This window comes from Eleutherodactylus coqui, chromosome 3 (genome assembly GCF_035609145.1).
Source record: "Eleutherodactylus coqui strain aEleCoq1 chromosome 3, aEleCoq1.hap1, whole genome shotgun sequence".
NCBI lineage: Eukaryota > Metazoa > Chordata > Amphibia > Anura > Eleutherodactylidae > Eleutherodactylus > Eleutherodactylus coqui.
In genome coordinates, this window is record NC_089839.1 from 43,604,200 (window position 1) to 43,628,793 (window position 24,594).

General features: G+C 44.4%; 1 protein-coding gene across 1 annotated transcript in view; it reads right to left on the reverse strand.

Annotated features, from left to right (window-relative positions):
- MSH2 (mutS homolog 2) overlaps positions 1–24,594 on the reverse strand; it is a 122,268-nt gene that overhangs the window by 28,046 nt on the left and 69,628 nt on the right. Inside the window, exons 9-11 of the mRNA XM_066595528.1 lie at positions 21,144–21,263; positions 17,375–17,525; positions 2,780–2,877 (exon numbers count right to left, since the gene is read on the reverse strand). Of these exons, the coding sequence (XP_066451625.1) occupies positions 2,780–2,877; positions 17,375–17,525; positions 21,144–21,263 (369 nt within the window). The remainder of the gene's footprint in view (positions 1–2,779; positions 2,878–17,374; positions 17,526–21,143; positions 21,264–24,594) is intronic.

Consider the following 24,594-nt stretch of genomic DNA (forward strand, 5'->3'; position numbering starts at 1 on the left):
GTTTTTTTAGAGCACCATTCGTAAAATGATACGATCTTTGGAAAATCTGTACCAAAAATGGATTAGAAATGTAACCCCTTGAGGACTAAGTGATTTTTGGCCTTAAAGCATGCTTACCTTTTCATGTGACTTTGAGTTAATCTGTGTACATGAGGAATAACCCTATACCTGTCCATTATTTGACTTCTATTGTGCATTTATCACCTTTTCCCATCTGCAGACTGTAATTCTCAGTCTTCCTTGAGCTGCTGGTTGGACACTAGCCGCTATGATCCCATGCACAGTCAACTACCTATATGGGATTGCTAAGCTACAGCCATATATACACTTTCCTACCAATAGTAATTGGATAATTGAACAAGAATGATAAGTATTTATTTACATATATATTAATACTTAGTGGGGCTCTTTTGGACGCAACGAAACCGGATACTCCCTGTGACATAGTTTCTACTTACGTTTGACACACTTCAGCTGGTTTTTCCCTCCATGCATCCTGCAAAAGTCTGACGAGTTCTCTCACAGAAGATGGATGTTGTTCATTTTTCCTGACCAGACGTTCCAAAGATGTTCAGTAGGGTTCAGGTCACATGTCCTCAAACCAATGTAAAACAGTGTTGGATTTGTGACAAGACGCGTTGTCTTATTGGAAGTATGGCCGACCATTCCTAAGGTATGGCCACATTGTAAACAGCACATTATTGTCTAGAATGTCAAAGTCCAACTCCATGTTCTTGGTTCTTGTCACCCCAACCAACAGACCAAGACAAAATGGAACCTCCGCTGTGCTTATCGGTTTGCACAACACTCAGGCAAAAGGCGTTCCCCAGGCATTCTGCACACCCAGGTACATCCATCTGATTTGAAGATGAAGTAATGCGATTTGTCACTGCATAGAACATTCTTCCATTGCTCAACTGTCCAATGATGATACTTCTTGTATAATTGTATACAGGTCGATGCATCTTCTTTGAGAGAACTAACCAGACATTTGCAGGATGAATGGAAGGAAATACCAGCTGAAGTGTATCAGACGATTGTAGAAAGTATGCCACGGAGAGTATCCAATGTCATTAGGGCCAAAGGAGCCCCACTAAGTCTAACATATGGAAATAAATATTACTTGATTCTTGTTCACCTTGGGTAGATGGTGTAAATGCCTATTGGTCAGCTTTAGGTTGGTAACTCAGCAACAAAAGGAGGATGATCAGCTATACATGTACTCGTTTCTAGTTTTGAAAAAAAGATGGCTAATGGGCAACTTAATTATGAAGTAATGATACTGGTAGATCGTCACCCATCTTTCTGTATCAATCTGCCACTTTCTGGTCTGGGGAAAGTCGAGTTTGCCTAGCAGATGGAAGTTTATTTTCTGCCAAGCAGCGTTCATTCAAATTCATTCTCCCCTCATTCAAACCTGCACTGCAGGGGTGCTGAAGGCCATTTTTTGTCTTTCTGGGACCAGCAAGGAAAGGCTTTGCTATGATATTACCAAAGTTACCAAGTGACTTGGGGAATTCCTACATTCCCCCAACCATTTGTCCTTCATCCTGTGTCCAGTCTACACACACCAGACATTGCGGCACCTAGCCTTAATACTCTATTTAGAATGGGGATTATGGGTCATCTTAAGGTACCAGCCCAACAGCACTTATATTTTTGGAACAGTGAGTGTATGGCGGACCCAGAGCCTTTAGTCTCATCACTGTGCGACCCACAGAATCACACATATGCATGCCCAATCATCTGTCATATCATGTTTGGTATCCATGAGGAGGTGAGCTCATGATATGAAACATGGCAGCCATAGCTTCCCTACTGGAGCGCCTCGTGGGAAAATAAGGCAGAAATGTTAAATTGGGGTTCCATCCTGATGATCTATGCAAATACTCAGCACACCTATCAATGATGTAGAAAGAAGGCCGTCGGAGGTGTGACACTATGAAGGCTTTAAAACTAAGGGGGTTCCCTCCCCAATTTGTCAGACTGAGATGTGGCAGTCTTTGCAGTCCCTTTCCCGCACTGGTCCTGCGCCCAGGACCATTTACAACAACATAGACTGGTATTTGCTCTTATTTTGTTTTATACTTTGTGTGTATTTGTAGCTCCTTACCCTTTTATGAAAATCATTTTTTGTATATTTTTATCTAAGCGCTGCAAGCCTTTTTTTTAGAATAAAGCTTAAAACTTTATTAGTCGTCTTTAAACGCTTTAAGAAATCCATAACTCCGAAGAGTATTAACTGTGTCGGCTGGTGGAAACAGAGGTGGCTAACCTACCTGTTGGAAACGGTCAGTGGTGGCAGCGAGGTGTGCTAGGCCGATCAGGGTGCAATTTGGGCTCCCTCTTGCACAGGTTTAGGATCTGGGAGGCTGGAAATAAGTCAACCCTGCGGTATGCCCATGGGTGCCATACGTCACAGGTTGGTGACTATCGGACCCATAACCCACCATCATCAGTCTAATCCGTGACAATGGCAACCATATATAAATATACCAGAGGACTAAAAAAAACAAAAAACGGGGTTCTTTACTGTGAGAGCAGTGAGACTATGGAAATAACTGCCCGATAGCAAACTCACTAAAACAGTTGAAGAAGGACCTGGATGCCTTCCTTAAGTGCAACAATATTGCAAGTTATACTCCACCACATTGCTTCAGAGGGGTCGGTCATCCAATTACTTACCTCGATTGCCACGTTTGGAATCGGGGGGGAATTTTTTTCCGCTAAAATTAGGAAAGTGTCAAATGATCTTTGAACACATTGGCAGTGTACTCACCGGAGGAGATATTAATGATTTCCTTCACTATAGCATTCTGCGCCTCCTCATACTCTTCCCTGTGTCTTATGTACTCTTCGTTTAAAGAGCTCAATTTACTGTAATAAAGCACAAAATACAATAATCAGAGTTATAAAACCCATATTCTGTCAATCTCTGCCTCTGAACCATTAAGTAGAAACAGCTCACATAGTTCCTGCCAGGAGCTCCTCCATCATGAAGCTGCTGGTTCCTTGTGGTTTTCCCTCTTGTCGGCAGACAAGCTGCTCTTCTACTATAATCTGTAAAGAGGATCCTCAATGTAGGCAAAACTGTGGGCAACGGCAGCGAGGCAACCTCATGAGATGAAAAGTTCACAATGGCCCAATGTGCACATGCAGATTTTAATTGTCTCCTGCGCGGGAGATCCACAACCATTAGGGATCTATTAGCATCCGCAGGGCAATTTAAAGCATGCGGATGTGATTTTTTTTCCCCCAATGTACGAATTGCACGTGTGGGAAGAAATCGCAGCATGCTCCATTTTTTGGTTTGCGGATTCCGCGGGACGGCTTCTATTGAGGTGAATGGAAGCCGTCATATCCGCGGCACAGCCACAATGACAGCTGTGGCTGTGTCGTGAATCCGCGGGAAAGCAGGAGATGCACTTCCGTACGCATCCACCATGCGCTGGAGATCCGCGCTGGAGCCGGAAAAGGTAAGAAAACCTTTTTTTCTCCCAATGTCCGCGGGCACAGCTGGATTCCGCTGTGCGATTCAGCAGTGGAATCCATGCGTGCAAGTGGACATTGGGCCTTACAGTCTGATATTGTCAGACGCCTGCAGCAGCTACAAGAAAATATATATTTCTTACTATACACAAAGTAGCATCAAACAAGGTACACCGCAAAGTATTTCAGGACCGCGCATAAAGACATGCTCACACATGGCAGGTTTATGGCAGAAATGTTGGTTAGACGATGACCTGACTACACAATGCAATAATGTGCAGTAAGTAGGAAAAAAGGGGTTTTAGCATTTGGACAACGGCTATAGAATTTTGTTAGAAAGGTCCCGTCCCCCCAATGTGGAGTTCATAACATTAACATGTGGTACAGAGTTTTAAGGCAGCAGAAATTCATTCCAAAGCTCTTGCTCACGACCTGAAGGTTGCGGGTTCAATCTTCACATGGTTCAGGTAGCCGACTCAAGGTTGACTCAGCCTTCTGAGGTCGTAAAATGAGTACCCAGCTTGATGGGGGGGTAATAAATAAATGACCTGAAAGCGCTGCAGAATAAGTTGGCGCTATGCAAATAAAAAAAATAATAGAAAATAAATCTTAACAGGACATGGCGATGTAGGATCCCCAACGATCAGCAGTAATCTGTGAAGGAACTCAACAGCAAGTGATTTAATTGCTGTGATGGCAGCAAGTGATTTAATTGCTGCGATGGCAGCAACACAGGAGGAAGTGCGGAACCGGTTAAAGAGGATTGAAATCGATAAATAGCCAGGCCCAGATGGAATACACCCAAGGGTTCTGAGGGAACTAAGTGATGTGATAGCTAGGCCGCTATTTCTAATACTTAAGGATACTATCAAGACCAGGGTTGTACCACTGGATTGGCGCATTGCCAATGTGGTTCCAATAAAGAAAAAGGGGTCCAAAAGTGAGACTGGTAACTACAGGCCGGTAAGTCTCACTTCAATAACTGGAAAAATATTCGAGGGGTTTCTGAGAGACGCCATCCTAGAATACCTCAAGGAGAACAACGGAATAACTCCTCACCAGCATGGGTTCATGAAGGGTCGATCATGTCAGACCAATCTGATCAGCTTCTATGATGAAGTAAGCTCTAGGCTGGACCTGGGAGAGTCTATTGATCTCGTATATCTGGACTTCTCTAAAGCATTTGACATCGTGACGCATAGTAGGCTGATATATAAAATGAGGCAGCTCGGTCTGGGTGAAAATGTGTGTATCTGGGTAAAGAATTGGCTCAGAGATAGAAAGCAGAGGGTGGTAATAAATGGTTCATACTCTGATTGGGCCACCGTCGCTAGCGGGGTGCCACAGGGTTCAGTATATTTATCAACGACCTGATAGAGGGACTGAACAGTAAAATATCAATATTTGCAGATGACACAAAATTATACAATATTATCAATACAACGGAGGACAAGGTACGGCTACAAATGGACCTGGATAAGCTGGGGGCTTGGGAAGAAAAATGGCAAACGAAGTTCAATGTGGATAAATGTAAGGTTATGCACATGGGCAGGAGAAACGGATGTTACCGATATACACTAAATGGGGTACAGCTAGGGAAAAGTGAGATGGAAAAAGACCTGGGGGTACTAGTGGATAGTAGACTAAACTGGAGTAACCAATGCCAGTCAGCTGCTGCAAAAGTCTTCGGGTGCATTAAAAGAAGTATAGGGGCGAGGGACGAGAACATTCTTCTACCACTATATAAGGCACTTGTCAGGCCTCACATGGAATACTGCGCTCAGTTCTGGACACAAGTGCTCAGGAAAGATGTTACAGTGCTTAAGGGGGTTCGAAGAAGGGCAACTAAGCTAATACATGGAATCAAGGGACTGGAATACCCAGAGAGGCTATCGAAATTGGGATTATTTACCCTGGAAAAAAGACGGCTAAGGGGCGATTGACTGAGGTGCTCAGCCAATCAGAAGCAGCTGTGATTGGCTGAGCACCTCAGTCAATCACAGGCAGCTCTTGCTGAATGACTGACAGGCGAGAGCTGCCTGTGATTGGCTGAGTGCCTCAGCCAATCAGAAGCAGCTCTTTCAGCAGGCGGGAATTTTAAATCCCTGGCTGCTGAAAGAACTGCATTGCAGAGTCGGGGACAGCGCAGAGAGGACGTGGCTGAGCCCCTGCAGCTAAAGGAAGGAGAAAGTATGATATATATATTTTTTTTTTATTTTCAACACCACTTTTTTTTTTTTCAGGGAAGGGCTTATATTTAAAGCCCTTCCCTAAAAAACTATTACAGGATGCCGGGAGCTGGATCCCCTACCGCAGCTGTCATCTGTGAAGGGGATTCCTTTGCCGCATCTATCACAGATGTGAGAGGCGCAGCAAGTAATTCTTTTTCCTCGCAGGGACAAAGGAGACATCTCCCGCATGCGGCAGATGTGTTCTTCATCCCCGCGGGGACACGGCACCGGCAGACAGGTAAGTTTTGGTTTTTTTTACACTAAAATTCTTGTTTTTCAGGGAAGAGCTTATCTTTAAAGCACTTCTCTGAAAAACAATTCAGGGGTGCCCGCAGACCATTGTCCTCAATGGAGCTGCCGGCAGCAGCCCCGGCTTAATCGCAGATAATGCGTGCATTCCCTATTGTGCATGCATATCCTATCTTTGCAGGCACACGCCTGTAAATCACGGACATGTGCACACACCATAGGCAATGCATTAATTCTAATAGAAGCGTGTTTTTGTGCGTGCGTATGCACGCACAAGAACACGCTCGTGTGAAGCCACACAAATGAAAAAAAAAAAAAAAGACTGAAAACCAGTGCTAACTAGATGCAAGACGAGGTGGTCTAATGAAATATTAGCCAAAAAGTAACATTTCAGCAAGCATAAGGGCCACACCAGTTATTTCTGTCGATAGGAATATAGGCTGCAGTAATATTACATTTCCAATCACGGGTGAGGATTCATTCCATGCCTTGAATTAAATTGCTCACATGAAGATTATTTATTCATTGTTGTGTCACTCAGATAATTAAATTATATTGGCATTAACAGTATTTTGTCAAGTGTGGCGGCTCCGCTGTAACAGTAATTCAGGCTGGAGAATTACTGCTAAAACTTAATAGGACAGATGCACAGAGACTCCTATTCAAGCACTGAGTCATTGCCTTGGAAGTTCCAGTAATTAAAGATCAGACAACTTCAAGAGCGCTTGGTTTTAGGGTCCGTCAGCCCTGCTGATTTCTCGTTTGAACCGGTGAACCGTATCAGAGTCCACCTGGGAAACTCGTTTATACAGCAGATATATCGTGGGCTCGTTCAGTCGTTCACCGTATAAGTGAATGAGAAGGACTGAACGATCGGTATCTAAATCGAATTAGTGAATGAGCCGACTATGATTCTTATGCCTGCATAACATGGATGAAAAGCAAACGATTTATCGTTCGATCGCCGGTTGCGTTTACACTGAAGGATTATCGTTTGTTTTAATTCTTTTCAACAATTTTTTAAAAAACGATCAGTGTAAAAGGGTCTTTAACGCGCCCCCACACATCACACTAAAGTTCAAGAAAAAGAACTAGGTCAACTTAACCCTTTCCAATCCAGTTTTGGCCCTGGTTTGACAAATTTTCCTGCATAGCTCCGATGCCAGACTAGGGCGATACATGATATTAACTGTATGCAGGACAGTGCTCCGTTCTGTATATGTATATAACAGTATACACAAAGACATCGGAGCGCTGTCCTGCATACTGTTAGAAACGGGTCGGCCCTTGTCAGACATTGGAGCTATGCAGGTAAAATCTTATTGTTGGACGAGAGTCACTGGATTGGAAAGGGTTAATTTTTTTAATTTTTTTATTTTTTTTAAATTGCTAATAAAATCACCACAGCAGGTCATTTTTATGTGTTTCTGTTGAGTAATTCTAAGGTATCCACAAGGTGAAAATAAATTAAAGCTGGGGAGTGTGTGGGTGGCAGGGAAATTGAATTGGAAAGGGTTAAACAATTGTTCATTGGGCAATATTTAACAAGGACCGACCACAGACCTTCACTGTCTGGAAAAACGTTGGGTGCACTTGAAATGGTCGCCTGATCGTCAGAAGAAAGAACTTTCATTAACGAACAATCTTCCTTTGAGAATGTTCTCAGAAGGATGGTTTGGCCGTCGCCCATTCTCAGTGAGCATGGGTGGCCACTCTGAAGGACTTTAAGGGTCAGTAAGGCCTAAAATGTGTACGGCTGTGTCTGCAAAACGAGTGTTTAGGCCTTGTTCACACGAGCGACATGGCATCGCTGTGAGACTCGCAGCGATATCACACCGCTGGTCCGTGCGATATCGCTGCGTTTTTTTGCGGTGACTTTGTAGCACCACATGCGAGAATTTTCGGGAGCGGAGGGGCTTGAAATATAAGCCCTACCCCGAAAATAAACTAACTCGAGAAAAAAATAAAAAATAAGTATGCATCACCTCTCCCGCACTGTCCGGGGCACCGCCGCAGCTTCTTCTCGATTGTTTTTTTTTCTCTGCCTTATGTTATGTCACTCACCGCCATGGTGGGGCGCACATATGGATTGGCAGCACTTCATTTTGATGACAGCCCCCCATTTTGCTCACTAGTAGCTATTATGGCCTTGTACACCCATTTTTAAGGGTAGCTCTACCAACTATCTTTCTTGCACTATTTCTCCAGCAGCCTTTGGTGCTGTATTACAGATCTGTAAGATGCCCCTATGCATAAGTCTCCTTGCACTCTACAGAGTATGGTTTTATTTAGTCACATGTCACCCTTTATAATGGTTTGGTTTTACGGCCTTATTTCAGTTCTGCGCTCCCTTCCTTTAAGCTACAATCAATCAACTGTAAAAAAAAAATAAAGAAAACCCTTTCACATAGAAAATAAAGAGGGGGAAAAAAGGCAACGTGGTTCAAAAATACACTTGTGTAGAGTCAGTAAGACATCAAAGTCTATTTGGTGCGGAACGGATCGGTGGGACTCCCATAGTACGGTATAGTTTTGCATCTTAACCAAAGACTACTGGCCATTTTCCATGATTATTGCCCAAATCATGGTTCGTACAAGTCTTTACTCCCAATAAAAGTAATGTGGAAATAGATCAACCAATTGAACACCAATTTGCTCGCCAATGATCGCCTCTATTATCCTCAACTGAAATTGATCGTGTGATGGCAGCATATCCCTTTTTGTGCAATTAGAGTATGCTACCAACAATGAAAACTGGGGGGTGAAAAATCTTAGAAACGACAAAAGGCCCAACAATTAAAACCTATGGGGCGCATCAAAAGAGGTCTAGGGACACATGACAAGAACATTGTCCTTCCTCTTTATAAGTCACTGGTCGGACCACACATGGAATATTGTGGACAGTTTGGGGCATCAGTACTCAAGAAGGGCATATCAGAGCTTGAGCGGGTACAAATATGGGCAAAGAAAATGTATGAGGCCTACAATACCCAGAGATTTAAAAATTAGGTTATTTGGGGAAAAAAACGGCTGAGGGGCAACCTAATACCTATGTATAAATATATCAGAGGACAATACCGAGATCTCTCCCATCATCTGTTTATACCCAGGACTGTAACAAGGGGGCGCCCTCTACGTCTAGAGAAAAGAAGGTTCTTAACTGCAAGAGCAGTGAGACTGTGGAACTCTCTGCCTGAGGACGTGGTGCTGCAGAACTCCGTAAAAGAGTATCAGAGGGATCTGGACACCTTTCTTGAGCGGTACAATATCATATGTTATAGTCAGTGATTACTTATTGATCCTCGGGTCAATGGATGACCTTTTGCTGTATTATGCATATACAACAGCTTTGACCTCTGGACACCAACTTCATTACATTGTGGGTGGTCCAATACAGTTAGTAAAGTTCAAACATCTGACTGCACTTTTCATCCCACTAGGATAAGGGTCCGTTGTACTTGTACAAATTGCCTTCCTTCAAAAACGATACAGTATAGACAAGTGATATAGAGTAACTAAACTGGAATAGTAAAAAGGGGGGATTCCCACCAAAATAAAACGATCGCTCAGGGTCCGAATGTTAAGACCCCCGAGATCAAAAGAACGGCGCGCACCCCCAAGTCCCCCTAATGAATGGAACAGCAGTGTGTATGAATGATCACAGTTCTATTCACCATCTAGGTAGATAACCGAGAGATGTGCATCGGCGTAAAAGTTGTGGGGGTCAAAAGATCGCAAAAGAAAGCGATTAAATAAAAAATAAAAAAAATTTAAAAAAAACAAGACACAATTGCGTTTTCTTTTTTTTTTGGCATTTTGCTCCATTTCGACATTTTTAAAGGTTTTCAAGAGGGGGCTAACAAAGTCTTCATATAATTTACATATACCCCAAACATATGTTGTATGGATGGGCATTGGCCTCCACCACACAGGCCTGTGTGTAACACCAGTCCATCAGGCACGAGCGGCAGGTGGAAGCGATGCAGTTAGTCAGATTTGCCCGAGGCGAATGTGCATTTGTTTAATGTTAATAATTCAGCTATCGCTGTCATCGCTCGCTTCTATTGTTGCGTTACCATAACACCACCTCATTTCTGCCTTGTGGACATACTGCGCAAATAACTATTGAGATAAGACGAGAAGGCTCAGAGATACACACGGCACCTGGCATCTGAACAAAGCAAGACCGCTCCGAGCAGGTGGCCGCCCAACGCCTGGAAATAATGACACCGGCCTCCAATTCATACTGCCATGGAGTGAAATAAAGCTTCTGTAAAGATACATTAATCAACCATTTACACGTTGTGTAACTATCTGCATTGTTTTATTTGTAAGCAGGACGTATCGTATTCCATCCTCCACCCCATTGCTAATCCCTACCATTGTAGAAGGCTCAGTAGTAACCGTTGAAAGCAATGGAGGAGAACAGACTACTGGCGGGAGACAAATGGTCATGAGCAAATAAACCTGTCAGGAATTAATTTTTCATTCCATAATTAAATCTCCTCTGCACCGGGCTCAGAGTCCTCTAAAGACTAACTGCAATTACATGCCAGCCCTCCATGCTCATGGGTTACCTACATGTATTTATGGAAATAGTACTAGGAGGACAGATGTAGGGCGACGGGTCAACAACTGCGGAACAACAGCCTGGTGCACTTCATCTGGCAGACACAAGCAGTATCCGAATGGGCCACAACTGGCCATGTATGCTTAAAGGGGTTGTCCCGCGGCAGCAAGTGGGTCTATACACTTCTGTATGGCCATATTAATGCACTTTGTAATGTACATTGTGCATTAATTATGAGCCATACAGAAGTTATAAAAAGTTTTTTACTTACCTGCTCCGTTGCTAGCGTCCTCGTTCCCATGGAGCCGACTAATTTTCGCCCTCCGATGGCCAAATTAGCCGCGCTTGCGCAGTCCGGGTCTTCTGCTCTCTTCAATGGAGCCGCTCGTGCAGAATGCCGGCTCCGTGTAGCTCCACCCCGTCACGTGCCGATTCCAGCCAATCAGGAGGCTGGAATCGGCAATGGACCGCACAGAAGAGCTGCGGTCCACGGAGGAAGCAGACCCCGGCGGCCATCTTCAGCAGGTAAGTATGAAGACGCCGGACCGCCGGGATTCAGGTAAGCGCTGAGCGGTTTGTTTTTTTAACCCCTGCATCGGGGTTGTCTCGCGCCGAACGGGGGGGGGGGGGGGGGGGGGGTTTAAAAAAAAACAACCCCGTTTCGGCGCGGGACAACCCCTTTAATGACAGTTTACGGATGTAAGACCTTCCATTCTTATGGAAGATCTTTTGTCCGATGGACAGAAATTGCAGATGCAGTTGATCTTTTCAGATGATTGTTAGCTAAATCAATCGTTCTTTGTTAAAAGGGGTTGTTCATTTACCGGACAACCTTCCTCTCCATGGGGCTATCTCCAGATTGTGGATATCTTTTTTAAAGTGGGGTGCCCAGAACTGGACACAGTATTCCAGATGAGGTCTGACTAGGGAAGAGTAGAGGGGGATCATTGCCTCATGTGATCTAGACTCTATGCTTCTCTTAATACATACCAGAATTGTATTTGCCAGGTTTGCTGCTGCATCACACTGTTGACTCATGTTCAGACCAGTCGAGTGTTCTGACAGATGTCACAGGAAATCAGGTGACTGCTGCAGCCACTGAGAGGCTGTATCGTCACGGCGTTTTCCTGATATTGGCACTCACATTCCGAGTGCCAAGATGCCAGGAGTTCAGGAACATGATGCTGCAGTCTCTGATTGGCTGCAGCAGTCAGCAGATATCCTGTGACATCATCAGTCATAACACACGCCAGGATTGTAATACAGGCAGACCTATGGAAGGGGGTTGTCAGGAAAACCCTTTAAACGTCATCTGACACTAAAAGTCATCACTTTTCAACAACTTTAGTCTAATGTCTATAAGCACCTTAATGAGATATTCAGTTAAGATAAAGTTATCACCTACTCACAGGATAGGGGATAACTAGATGATCCCTGAACGGGATTCCTGTGTTCCCCTGAGAGACTGAAAAATGATTGGAGCATCAGTGTGCAAGCTTAGCCACAACTCATTCCATTTCAATAGAAGTACCAAAAATATCTGAGTTCAATCACTCGGCAATCTCTAGCGCTGTAATTGAAATGAATGGAGTGGTGTCCAAGCATGCGTGCTGCCACTCCGTTCTTTGTAAGACTACCAAGAGGACATGTTTCCTCACCCAAAGACGTGACTAGTAGTGGTCCCAAGGGTCGGACCCCCAACAATCATCTAAATCATCCTGCAGCCTGTGGATATGTAATAATTTCATCGTACCGGGAAACCCCGTTGCGGTTTCCATAAAAAAGATCAGCTTATCAAATTCCTTGAACATTTGTAGCCACAACGATAATAAAAATGGGTCTACAAATTGATATGCTGCATCAGCAAAAAGAGGAGCTATGCACGAAAAACCATCTGGATGACGTCCGGCATAATATGATCTGTGCAATAGAACCAATACTGAAATATAAACAAGACTATGGCAGCACGTGAGCACCTCCACTAGTTCCACTGTCCAGAACACAAGAAGGACAGTGTCATATAATAATCATCATTAATGGTGGTTTTAACAAAATCACATAACACCACTCTGGTCAGACCCCGACAATTAGACATTATCCATCCCGTGTATAGGTCATAGATGTTTTTTAGCGGGAAACAGCCTTTAATGCCCCATGAGAGTATCTTAAAACAGGTTTTGAGTAGATCTTATATGACAAGAGCCAAGTTTACACTAGGGTTTGGCTGCTCCCACTACAAAACAGCTAGACGGAAACCAGCTTCAGGGTTTGTGCCCATAGACCTATGCAATGAAACAGACCTTCAGCTTCTACCGGGTTTCCCCGAAAATAAGGCACCCCCTGAAAGTAAGACATAGTAAGAAATTTGCAGAAGTCCCAAATATAAGGCACCCCCCCAATAGTAAGGCATACTAAAGTGTGCAGGCAAGTGAAGGGGCCTGTCCCCTGCTGCCATCCCCGTTGTCTCCTACCTCCAGATGTATAGGTAGATCTGCAGACAGTCTGCTGTTATCCTGTCCCTGCTGTGCTGTATGAGTGTGCTGTTGTGAGCTCCCCTTGCTGGCTGGAAAAGTCCATACTGTACGTTCTGTTCCTGCTGTACATGTCTGCTGTGATGAGCTCCCCTTGGTGGCCAGAAGCTGCAATACCATCCCTGCTTACAAGTGGTATAGGAACTTCTGTCTGCAGACAGGTACATAACTTTACAGCCCTTATTTTTTTTAAGGCTCTGTGCGTGAGTCAGGCAACCTGTGTATGGTTCTTAAGGCTGGGTTCTCACAGAGCGTATTTCCAGCGGAAATCTCGTAGTTTGGCCACAGCGATAAACAGCGAGATTTCCGCCGGGAAAGCGCTGCTTCAAAATCCACGGCACTCAGCCGCTTGATTTGAAGCGACCTGGCTGCACGCTTTTCCGTTTCTGTGGCCGCGGCAAAATAAGACACTCCCTGAAAATAAAACGTAGCGCATATTTGGGAGCAAAAATTTATATAAGACGCGTCTTATTTTCGGGGAAACAGGGTATAAGTTTGTCGATTTTCTATCGCCATTTCGCTTTTAAAACTGGTGCAGAAACTGCTTTTGCTTCCAGTTCAAAAAAAAAAAAAAAAGACTGCAGCGTTTTTTTCTTTCGTTTTTAACCCATTTAGGACCAAGCATTGTAAATTTACGGCGCTTAGTCCAGGCTTAAAGCCCAGCCGTATGTAAAATTACGGTGGGGATTAAAGCCTCCTGCTTCTGCAATCAGTCAGAAGGAGGACGGCTTGTCAGCTGTTAGCCACAGCTGAAAACCCGGAGGAGGACGAAGAAGTGGGTTTTAACCCTTTCTGCTTCCTCCATTGTTTAGTACACAGTGCTCAATGAGAGCGATGTACTAAAAAAAGTGAAAGCGGAAGTGTTTCTTCCACTACAGGAGCCCGGGGGTCACGTGACCGTCAAGATTCCCTGCTGGAGCAAAGCTGCAGGGCCATAACAGACCCTGACCAGCTCTGCCATTGACTATTGTCACAACGGGTGATGTTTCTCCATGTAACTGAGGCTTCTATGGATCCTCCAGCTACAGTGTAAAAATGTAAAATATAAAAAATAAAAAACCATGTGACTGTCCCCCAGAAGTCTTATATGATGTCATGGGGGACATAGATAATAAAAAGAATAATTACATTAAAAAGTAAAACAAAATTACAGAATAAAACAATATATACATAAGAAAGAAAAGAACCAAAGCAGACGCCAACCAAAACCGTCGCTATATGCGCTCTGTAATCCCAAACCATACATACTATATATCAAGACGTCCGTAACAAAACGAGGAACCCATTTCCATAGTATATTTACGCTAAAAGGAGTCAGTGAAAAGATAGCCCTATATATCACTGGGAAAAAAATGCAGCGAAAATAATTTTGATAGCTAAAGGAAAAAAAAAAAAATAGGGCAGTAAAACAACCACATGGGTAAAATCCCCAAAAAGTGTCTGGCCCTTAAGGTACAAAACAGCCTGGTCCTTGAAGGCTTAAACATTACTGTCAATGCAATACGGAAAGCAGGTTTCCGTTTTTCATTCCAGTTTGGTCTCCGTTAAGCCGTCTGAAAATAAGACATACCCCGAAAATAAGACATACCCCGAAAATAAGACATACCCCGAAAATAAGACATACCCCGAAAATAAGACATACCCCGAAAATAAGACATACCCCGAAAATAAGACATACCCTGAAAATAAGACATAGCATGATTATCCAGAATTTTTGAGGATGCACAATGATTTTTCAGGCTTTTTGAGGATGCACAATGATTTTTCAGGCTTTTTGAGGATGCTTGAAATATAAGCCCTACTCCAAAATTAAGCCCTGCTAACAGGTAATTAAAAAACGTCAATTTAAATATTGTCGAGGCAGCTATACATGTAAAAAAGTTAAACCTTTTTGAACAAAAATTAATATAAGACACGGTCTTATTTTCAGGGAAACACGATAGATGGAACGAGGGGCAAAAAAACGCTAGTGGAAAAGGGCCCTAAAACCTATTTACTCTGCTACATGTAGCAACACTAACAAAAACCGATACATTCTGTCATGCCAGCCCCTGCTCTGTCTTTGAAGAGCTATATCTGCACTCTTCCTATTAGACGGCCGGGCAGATGGTTTTGACAGCCAGTTCAGGGTATGCGAGCCTTCAGATACGTGTATATGATACATCAGGTCAGCTTGATACCATGACTCACCAAATGACCTGCCGATAAATCACAAGCAGGAGGCGGCTAGTTAGCATCTGTAAAGCAGAAGAAATGACGGATTACCCTGTAATGCCTCCCTTTTTTTTTTTTGATTTGCGCTTCCACATTCATACAATGACTCATTTTAGATACACTTCTAAAAAGAACAAAGTCTACAAAAGCAACTGGTGGGTTGTGTTAACATCTGAGAGCCGAGGCCTTCAGTAACGCTCGGGATCCCTTTGTATAAAGCGCGCACATTTGTGAAATCTAAATGTATCGAAACGAGGAAATTGTCAAAACTTGAAGTATTTATCTTCAAAAACCAGAGAAGCTGAGAATAAAAAGTACACAGAGGATGTGGAGAATCCCTTTGTTATGCCCTTTATTGTGGGCGCTTTCATCGCTCCTGCGCCAATCCCTTTATTGTTATTTTTTCATATTAGTTTTTGGATTGCGTCACACAGATGTCTGTAATCGAGAGCAAACTGTACGGCTTAAACCAATCGGCACCGTTACTATTAGATTGTAGTATAGCTGGAGCCAAAAAAACATACAAAAGAAACTAACGTTTTCTGGGACTTTATTAACCCTTTCCAATCCAATTTGTATCCTGTTTTCCTAGGGGGCTTACTCTTTTTCTGCTGTTATGCAACGGCGCTATCTGCTGGCTAAAGCCAGTACTGCATGAGGACGCGTTGGATAGGCTCCGACAGCATCATACAGTAAGAGAACTCTGATGGACGTCTTCTAACATCTGAACTGTACAGCCTTAAATCATAATGTCTTTAGAGGTCAGACAGTGGATTGGAGAGGGTTAATACCGAAACGCCGCAACAAAACCGCCACATCTGAATACACATTTATACGTTAGTGGGATCGAATACAAAACAGACCCATCCTAACATAGTAGGCCAGGCTGAATGAAGACCGTGTCCATCTAGTTCAGCCCGCTTCAACCCCCTTGTTGATCCAGAGGAAGGAAGAAAAAAAACAAAAAGGCAGAAGCCAATTAGCCCGTTCAGGGGTAAAATTCCTTCCCGACTCCATAATGGCAGTCAGAATAATCCTTGGATCAACCTTTGATAGTTCCTACCTAAATGGAAGACCGGGATCAACAACCCGCTGGTCACCTAATGTCTATATCCTGTGATGATATAGCGCTCTAGAAAGATGTCTAGTCCCCTCAAACTCCTCAATGGATTTTGCCATCACCACGTCCTCAGGCAGAGAGGGATCGATAGGGATCCTTTGTAAACAGAAACAATGATGGCCATGAGAGTACAGTAAGGGTCATTTTACACGAAATGACTGTCCAGTCTTAAGCGCCCAACAGTTGCCCCATCGATCATCACTTCTCTGCTTTCAATCACTGAACGGAGACAGACTGCACCAGAGGAGCCTTGCCTGCAGTTACAAGCACCGGCCACTATACGGAGGTTGGTGCAGAGGCTTCCGCTCCAAACTCTGTATTTGGAGCAGAAGTCTCCATGCTGACCTCTCTTGTAGTGGCATGGCTCCCACTGATTTTAATGAGAGCCGTGCCTGTAGTTACAAGTGCCGGCCACTTCACAGAAGTCGGTGCAGAGGCTTCCGCTCCAACCTCTGTGTTATTGCGGCTCTAACAGCATGCGCCACTTAGCTGATCAATTGAGGTCCCAAGCGACAGACCCCGGCCGATTAACTATTGATGACCTATCCTGATAGGTCATCAATAGTATTTAACTGGAAAAACCCTTTAAGACCGCAGAAATGCAGTTCTAAGCTCTCGCTCACGACCTGAAGGTTGTGGGTTCAATCCCCGCGTGGTTCAACCAGCGTTCCATCCATCCTTCCAATGTCGGTAAAATGAAAACCCAACTAGGTGGCGGTAAAAGATGACTGGGGAAGGCAATGGCAAACCACCCCGCAAAAACACTCTGCCAAGAAAATGTCACCCTAGGAGTCAGTCATGACTCAGTGCTTGCACCAGGGGACTTAAGCTTTACCATTCAGTTGTTGGCCGTGTTTACACCAAATGATTATCGTTCAGTTTTCCACGATCCATCAACTGATTGACAATCGTTCGAAGTAAACAGACCCTAAGATATAGGGATGGAGTGGAAGATAAAACGGATCGATACCTGTTTGTGAACCTCACTCCATTCTTCTGAATATCAATAGTAGTGAACTTCTTGTTGTTCCTCAGAGCCTTTTCCTCCTTGCAAGTCACCCGGAAAAAATGGCCAAGCTGCGCATTGGATTCCAATTTGATGCTTTTTCCAGGGTCCAGACCTTCAGTTGGAGACACAAAATGGAAAAAAAAAAAAAAAAAGTGTAGAAAAGTTCTTCCAACCATTATTAACAGTATCACCAATTATATACATAATGAGAACCCTTTTTTTATGTCACTTTTAGGTTTTCAGCAAGCATTTCCTTTGCACACGCAAGCAGCCAATTAAACATATGGGCCAGCAGGACTACACAGAGCATAACAGGTCCCAAAGGAATATTTGGGTAGTATATGTTCGTTGTCCAGCAATGCGTATTGAGAGGTCAGTGACTTCGTCAGCCTAATGTGATTTTCCATCTTCAGTGCAATAAGGGATGCTATTCGAAAGTCTAGAAACGGATGTCAATGCTTGCGCTGATAAGGCGAGTTGATATGCACATATTCATACCCTCCATTAATCATCATAGCAAATGGACTCTGAAATCCATAATTAAACTGAGTAAGTGGCGATATGTGGAAAGCTACCGCAGCAGCTGGCAATGGAAGAGCAGGGGGTCAAGTGAAGTCAATGTACGAGCTAGACGACTTGCACTAATTAATAGGAAACGAGCAGCAGGGTTGTGTCGAGGTGACGGTCCGGCACACCTTTTTCATTATAAGCCCATGAATTAGGAGTGTCCTCCACAGCAGACACCATTTAATATCGTGTGCAAGTGTCTGCTGATCCCTCACTAAATGGACCCTTTGATCCGACCCCTTTGGGCACCGGAGAGATTGTCATTTTGTACTCAAGCACTTATCTGCGTCAAGAAAAGAAATTCTGATCCTCGTTACGACTGCAGGGAATAATGTAGAGTGTCTTGTCTGCTGCTGCTTTACCCCGTTTTTAGATTTATACAAAGTTCTAGTTTTTATTTAGAAGAAGCAAGTGCTGAACACTCGTATCTCAAGATGCCGAGGCAGTTTTTCGCTATTCCTGCGCACCGATGAATATTTCCGTAGGTTGTGGTGAGTTGGCTACATATTTGTACTCGTGGGGTATCTTATACTAATGCTAGCTATACACAGACCAGAGATTCTCAAATTCTACCTACTTTTCAGGTACATAAATGCTATGTTTCCCCCAAATTAAGACACTGTCTTATATTAATTTTGCCTCAAAAAAGAGGCACAGTGTCTTATTTCTGGGGGGTGTCTTATACTCACCCAGCCGCCGGAGTCTGTGTCCCTCGCGCTGGTCCCCGCACTGCTGCAGTCCTCAGTGCTGACAGGATTCTCTTCTCATGGTAACGGGCTTTGAATACCCCGTCTCTAATAAGCTCTGTGATTGGTTCATCGAGTGCCGGCTCTGATTGGCTGGTGATCGATCCAATCACAGCGCTTACCAGAGGCAGCATATTCAAAGCCCCGTTACCAGGAGAAGTGAATCCTGTCAGAGCCGAGAACTGCAGCGGTGCAGGGACAAGCATAAGGGACAGACGCCGGCAGCTAGGCGAGTATAAACAATAAAGGTAAAAAAAGCAATCATCATCTAGCTGCCAGCGTCTGTGTCCCTCTTCCTGGTCTCCGGCGCTGTGGCAGGCTGCAGTCCTCAGCGCTGACAGAATTCTCTTCTGGTGATAGGGCTTTGAATATCCCACCTCCGGTAAGCGCTGTGATTGGTTCGAGCGCCAGCCAATCACAGCCAATCACAGCCATTCAGTGAGGTCATTCACTGAATGGCTGTGAATGATCGAGCGCTGGCTTTGATTGGCTGGCACTCGATCCAATCAGAGATGCGACGGCTAGGTGAGTATTGCTCTTTTTTTTACCTAGTGTAGCTAGGGCTTATTTCCGGGGGAGGGCTTATATTTCAAGCCCCCCTGAAAATATGGGTAGGGCTTCTTATGCTACTGTACAGGGGTTAGGTCTTCTGCCAAAAATGCCTCCCCAGCCACATCTCATCAATAACTAGGGGGCAAGTGAAACTTTTAGAAGCATTGCATTAGACCATCAGTGAAAACACTAATGCTTAATATGTATGGCCACCTTAAAGGGGTTCTGACATGAATAATGTTTTTATGCTTTAGCAGCCATTGTTCCCTGGTCTGCCGAATGGACACAGGGAACCCAGGTTTCTGGTGTGCTAAAGCATAAAAACCTAAGACTTACCTGTGTGTTCTGTTGTTGTGCAGCAGGGGTCATCTCCCAGCAGGCCGTTTCCTCCGACGAGCCACGACGGGCTGCCCCCGCCAGGATTGCGCGCAGGCGCAGAAGACAAGTGCCCTCTGACAGGAGTCAGGACGGGCCGTCTCTCCACTGCGCACGCGCAGAACTCTGAGTTCAGCCAGGACGGACAGGCGGGCCACAGCAAGCACTGCTTGTGACGTGGCGTCCGCCCACCTCGGAAGTGGCTGACGGACGAAGCAGAGCAGGAAGTGGTCATTTTAACCAATCCAGCTCTGCTCCAAGAAGCAAAAGAAGAAGATGCCCGATGGAGGGGATATGCCTGACTATCGGTCCTGGCCAGGCAAGGTAAGTAAAAAATTTTTTCATGTCGGAACCCCTTTAAGGTTGTATTCAGACAGCTATATGCAAGTTGTGCCTGAAAAAGTCAGGCATAGCTTGCATTAGACATCATGCTGTGAAAGCGGCTGAGAATAGGACACGCAGTGATTTTTATTTTTTTTTTAAACACAAAAAGACAGTTGGGTACATGTGAAGAAGAAAAAAATGGTCGTCTGATTAGCCTTATAGGCTCTTAAAGGGGTTGTCCCGCGCTGAAACGGGTTTTGTTTTTTTTCAATAGTCCCCCCGTTCGGCGCGAGACAAACCTGATGCAGGGATAAAAAAAAAAAAAGCGGGTAGTACTTACCCGAATCCCCGCGCTCCGGTGACTTCTTACTTACCTTGTGAAGATGGCCGCCGGGATCTTCACCCTCGGTGGACCGCAGGTCTTCTGTGCGGTCCATTGCCGATTCCAGCCTCCTGATTGGCTGGAATCGGCACACGTGACGGGGCGGAGCTACGAGGAGCCGCTCTCTGGCACGAGCGGCCCCATTCAGAAGACAGAAGACAGGACTGCGCAAGCGCGTCTAATCGGGCGATTAGACGCTGAAGATTAGACGGCACTATGGAGACGAGGACGCTAGCAACGGAGCAGGTAAGTGAATAACTTCTGTATGGCTCATAATTAATGCACAATGTACATTACAAAGTGCATTAATATGGCCATACAGAAGTGTATACCCCAACTTTGTTTCGCGGGACAACCCCTTTAAGAAGCTGTGTGGTACCTGTGAAATATACAGAAAGCACAGGGCCCTAAAAAGTTTTTCTCCACACATGTACAGCATTTTGCGGGAACCCTCTTCCCATCATGTGATGCACATCTGCGTCATTAGGGGGAAGCGGTTAAGAACTGTTCCCACAACCAAGAAAATTCAGATCAGATCGCTCACTGAAGAGCAAAAACGGTCAAAGATTGAACAATCGTGCGAACGTTAAAAAGGAGCTTCTGGAATGAGAAAAGAAGGGGTCTGCTTTTTTCTAGAGACGGCACAAGTCAAGTGAACGGGAATGAGCAGCAATACCAGAACCAACCACAGACGAGAGCGCCGCTGTATCTAGAAAGAAAAAAAGCAATCTGCTCTTCTAGTCGCGCCGCCGCTCATGTGTCGCTTCTTGTGGTTACCACTCACCAAGTTCTCTGGCCGCACTGTTCAGAGTAGACTGCATGTTTTTCTCAAGCTCATCCATCTTTTCTCTGAGTTCTGTCAAGTTGGGATCGAAAGAAGCTTTCACGAGAAATTCATGATTTTCTACCTAGAAAAAAAAATTTCAGTACAATAAACTGAAATAAAGCTACATAAAACGGCAGCCAACATGTCAACAGTGATTACTGCCAAGCTGACCAGACCTGCCAGCCCTTTATAAAAGGCTGAAGAATGCATATGTGGATATACTACTACTACTGTGTTTCCCTGAAAATAAGACCCTGTTTTATGTTAATTTTTGCCCCAAAAGAGGCACTTGGTCTTATTATACATTACCTAGCAAGCTCGGTCCAGGTCCCTCCCGCTGCTCTCCACAGCTCCAAAGCGCTTCCCGCTTGTCCTCGGGCCGCTCATCCATCACTTCATGGTTACAGGACTCATAGATCCTGCCTCCAGGAAGCGATGGCTGTGATTGGCTGAGCAGCAGTCGAAGAACCAATCCATGCGGCGCTGGATGAACTAATGCGATGGCTGTGACTGGTTTATCCAGTGCTGCTTTGATTGGTTCTTTCCCCGCTGCTCAGTCACTCAACAGCCATTGTGTTGTGGAGGCGGGATTTATGATTTGGCTGAGCTGTGGCCAATCACAGTCATTACAGTGGTTCATCCAGTGCTGCATTGATTGGTTCTTCGACTGCTGCTTAGCCAATCACAGCCATCACTTCCTGGAGGTGGGATTTATGATACCTTGCCCTTGTTAAATAGGTTTATAGATTAGACTTTTTTTTGTAACTGTAGCATCAGTCTACTTTATGCCATTTTATTTTTTTCTTTAACCTAACTCCTTGTTTTTAAAAGGTAATCCATCAGCTCGAGCAATTTGTCCAAACTGCAGGCATGATGTTGTAGAGCAGGAGGAGCCCAACAGATTGATATATAGTTTTATGGGTTAAGATTCAGTATAACATTTATTCATTTATACCTCATTATGAGCTGAACAGTCAGGCAGGCGGTCCTATCAGTGATTGACAGCCCTCCCTCTATGTACAGTCATACACAGCTAGCTGTCAATCACTGATAGCTCCTCCCACTGGACTGTTCAGCTCGTAATGAGCAGAAGTTTAAATAAATAAAACACAAGTTACATTTTCCCTATAAAACTATATATCAATCTGCTCAGCTCCTCCTGCTCTATAACATCAGGCTTGCAGTTCGGATTCTGATTTTCTTTAAATTATACACCGAATGGCCTTTATTAGCGACATCAGCTTTTTCACGATTGGAGCTTCCCTTTATGGAGATTAGACACATGATCCCGGAGCGCAGCAAAAAATTGAGTGACAAGTTTTCCGTCGAGCACTGTGAATCCACATTAGATGGAAAAATGAGTGATCTGAGTGACTTAACGAGGTCTGGTCATCAGTGCTAGACAAGCCGGAGCCTCACTGCCAACCTTTTTGAGGTGTTCTTCATGTAAAGGTTTCAAGAGTATACAGAGAATAGTGTGATCCAGAAAAAACATCCAGAGAAAGGGGACCCTGTGGATGCAAACAACACACTATTGAAAGGGATCAGAGGAGGATGCAAAGAATTGTCCTGATGAACATGTGATACAACCAAATACAAAACTGGTGTTCCAAATGTGTCCAAACACACGACTCATTGATCCTTAGCACAGATGGGCCATAACAGGTGACCAAAACCAGCACCAAGGCTGTTTAAGAAGAGCCAAAAGGCGAAACTCCAGTGGGCAAAAAAAGTGGAAAAATTGGATCATTGAGCAGTAGAAAAACATCGCCTGGTCAGATGAATCTAGATTTGTGTCGCACCATGCTGATTGGAGGGTGTGACTTTGGCACAAGCAGCATGAATAGATGAACCCTTCCTGTTAATGGTTCAGAACATGTCAGCACCTCCATCTAACTTGCAGCATGCAGGAAGCTTCTTGTCCACAATGACCAATATTTCTGCAGAACGATTCCAACACCTAATAGAACTTATGCCATAAAGAATTACTGCAGTTCAGAAGTCCCAAGGTGGTCCAATGAGCTACTAAACAGGTGACTAATTAAATGGCCATTCAGTGAACATATTAGGCATATAAAACCATTGAAAATATACAGTAGTGAACACTAAAAAACTTTAAAGGGGTTGTCCCGCGCCGAAACGTTTTTTTTTTTTTTTTCAATAGCCCCCCCGTTCGGCGCGAGACAAACCCGATGCAGGGGTTTAAAAAAAACGGATAGTACTTACCCGAATCCCCGCGCTCCGGTGACTTCTTACTTACCTTGCGAAGATGGCCGCCGGGATCTTCACCCACGGTGGACCGCAGGTCTTCTCCCATGGTGCACCGTGGGCTCTGTGCGTTCCATTGCCGGGCGATTAGACGCTGAAATTAGACAGCTCCATGGAACGAGGACGCTAGCAACGGAACAGGTAAGTGAATAACTTCTGTATGGCTCATAATTAATGCACAATGTACATTACAAAGTGCATTAATATGGCCATACAGAAGTGCTGAACCCCACTTGCTTTCGTGGGACAACCCCTTTAAGTTAGTAACCATACCTCAAATTTGATATATTTCAAATGACAATGTATCTGGTAGTAATTCCCTAGAACTCCACAACCCTATGCCTATGATTTCCACACTAATCCTTCCCTCATCCTCTATGATACAAGCCAGTGCTGGCGAGAGGTCACCTTGGCAGGTGTGGGGACTGCTGAGCAGCTGCAGAATTAGTACAAAGCCCTGCGGTGCCATTCGGAACAAAGTACCACAAAGTTCTCCTGACACTTACGGATAATAAAAACCGGACACGGCCGCTATTTGACTGGCCTGCAGCTCGCTGCAACAAAGTGGTTCTAGCTGCACTCTAGTACACACCAGCTAAAAACACATCAAAAAATTCACTATGGGGACAATAAAAAAATCCATTATGAAGTTATACGATCAGGAAAAAATAAAAAACTATAAATATTCTTAGTTGTTGTTTGGGAAAAAGTTTCTTGAAAGTAATTTTTAGAGAAAGCAGTAATAGCTGTGTGGTCCGCTTCCCCTCCAGCATTGTAGCTGAAAGGTGATCGGACCAATGCACAAAGTTTAAAGCGACCCTCTGGTTTTGGGGTACAATTTTGTCCTGGGACCAGAGGGAGTAGGCGGTATGTTATCTGCACTTGTTCTTCTCTGCTGTTCATTCTACCTGCCAGGTTCCATTTTTGGCCGTCATGATTGGACGATGCAATCTAATCCCAATAGCGCATTGGTAGTGTTACACTAGCAACATACTGTACTTGCTCCGATTGGTCAGTGCAGCTCGTGTGATCAGCATTGGCCAATCAGAGAGCAGTGTACAGGGTGCAATAGCTAGAGAAAAAAAATTGCAGCGGCCATCTTGGAAGGCTAAAAACTGGGACCCGAGTTAACAAATTGGAT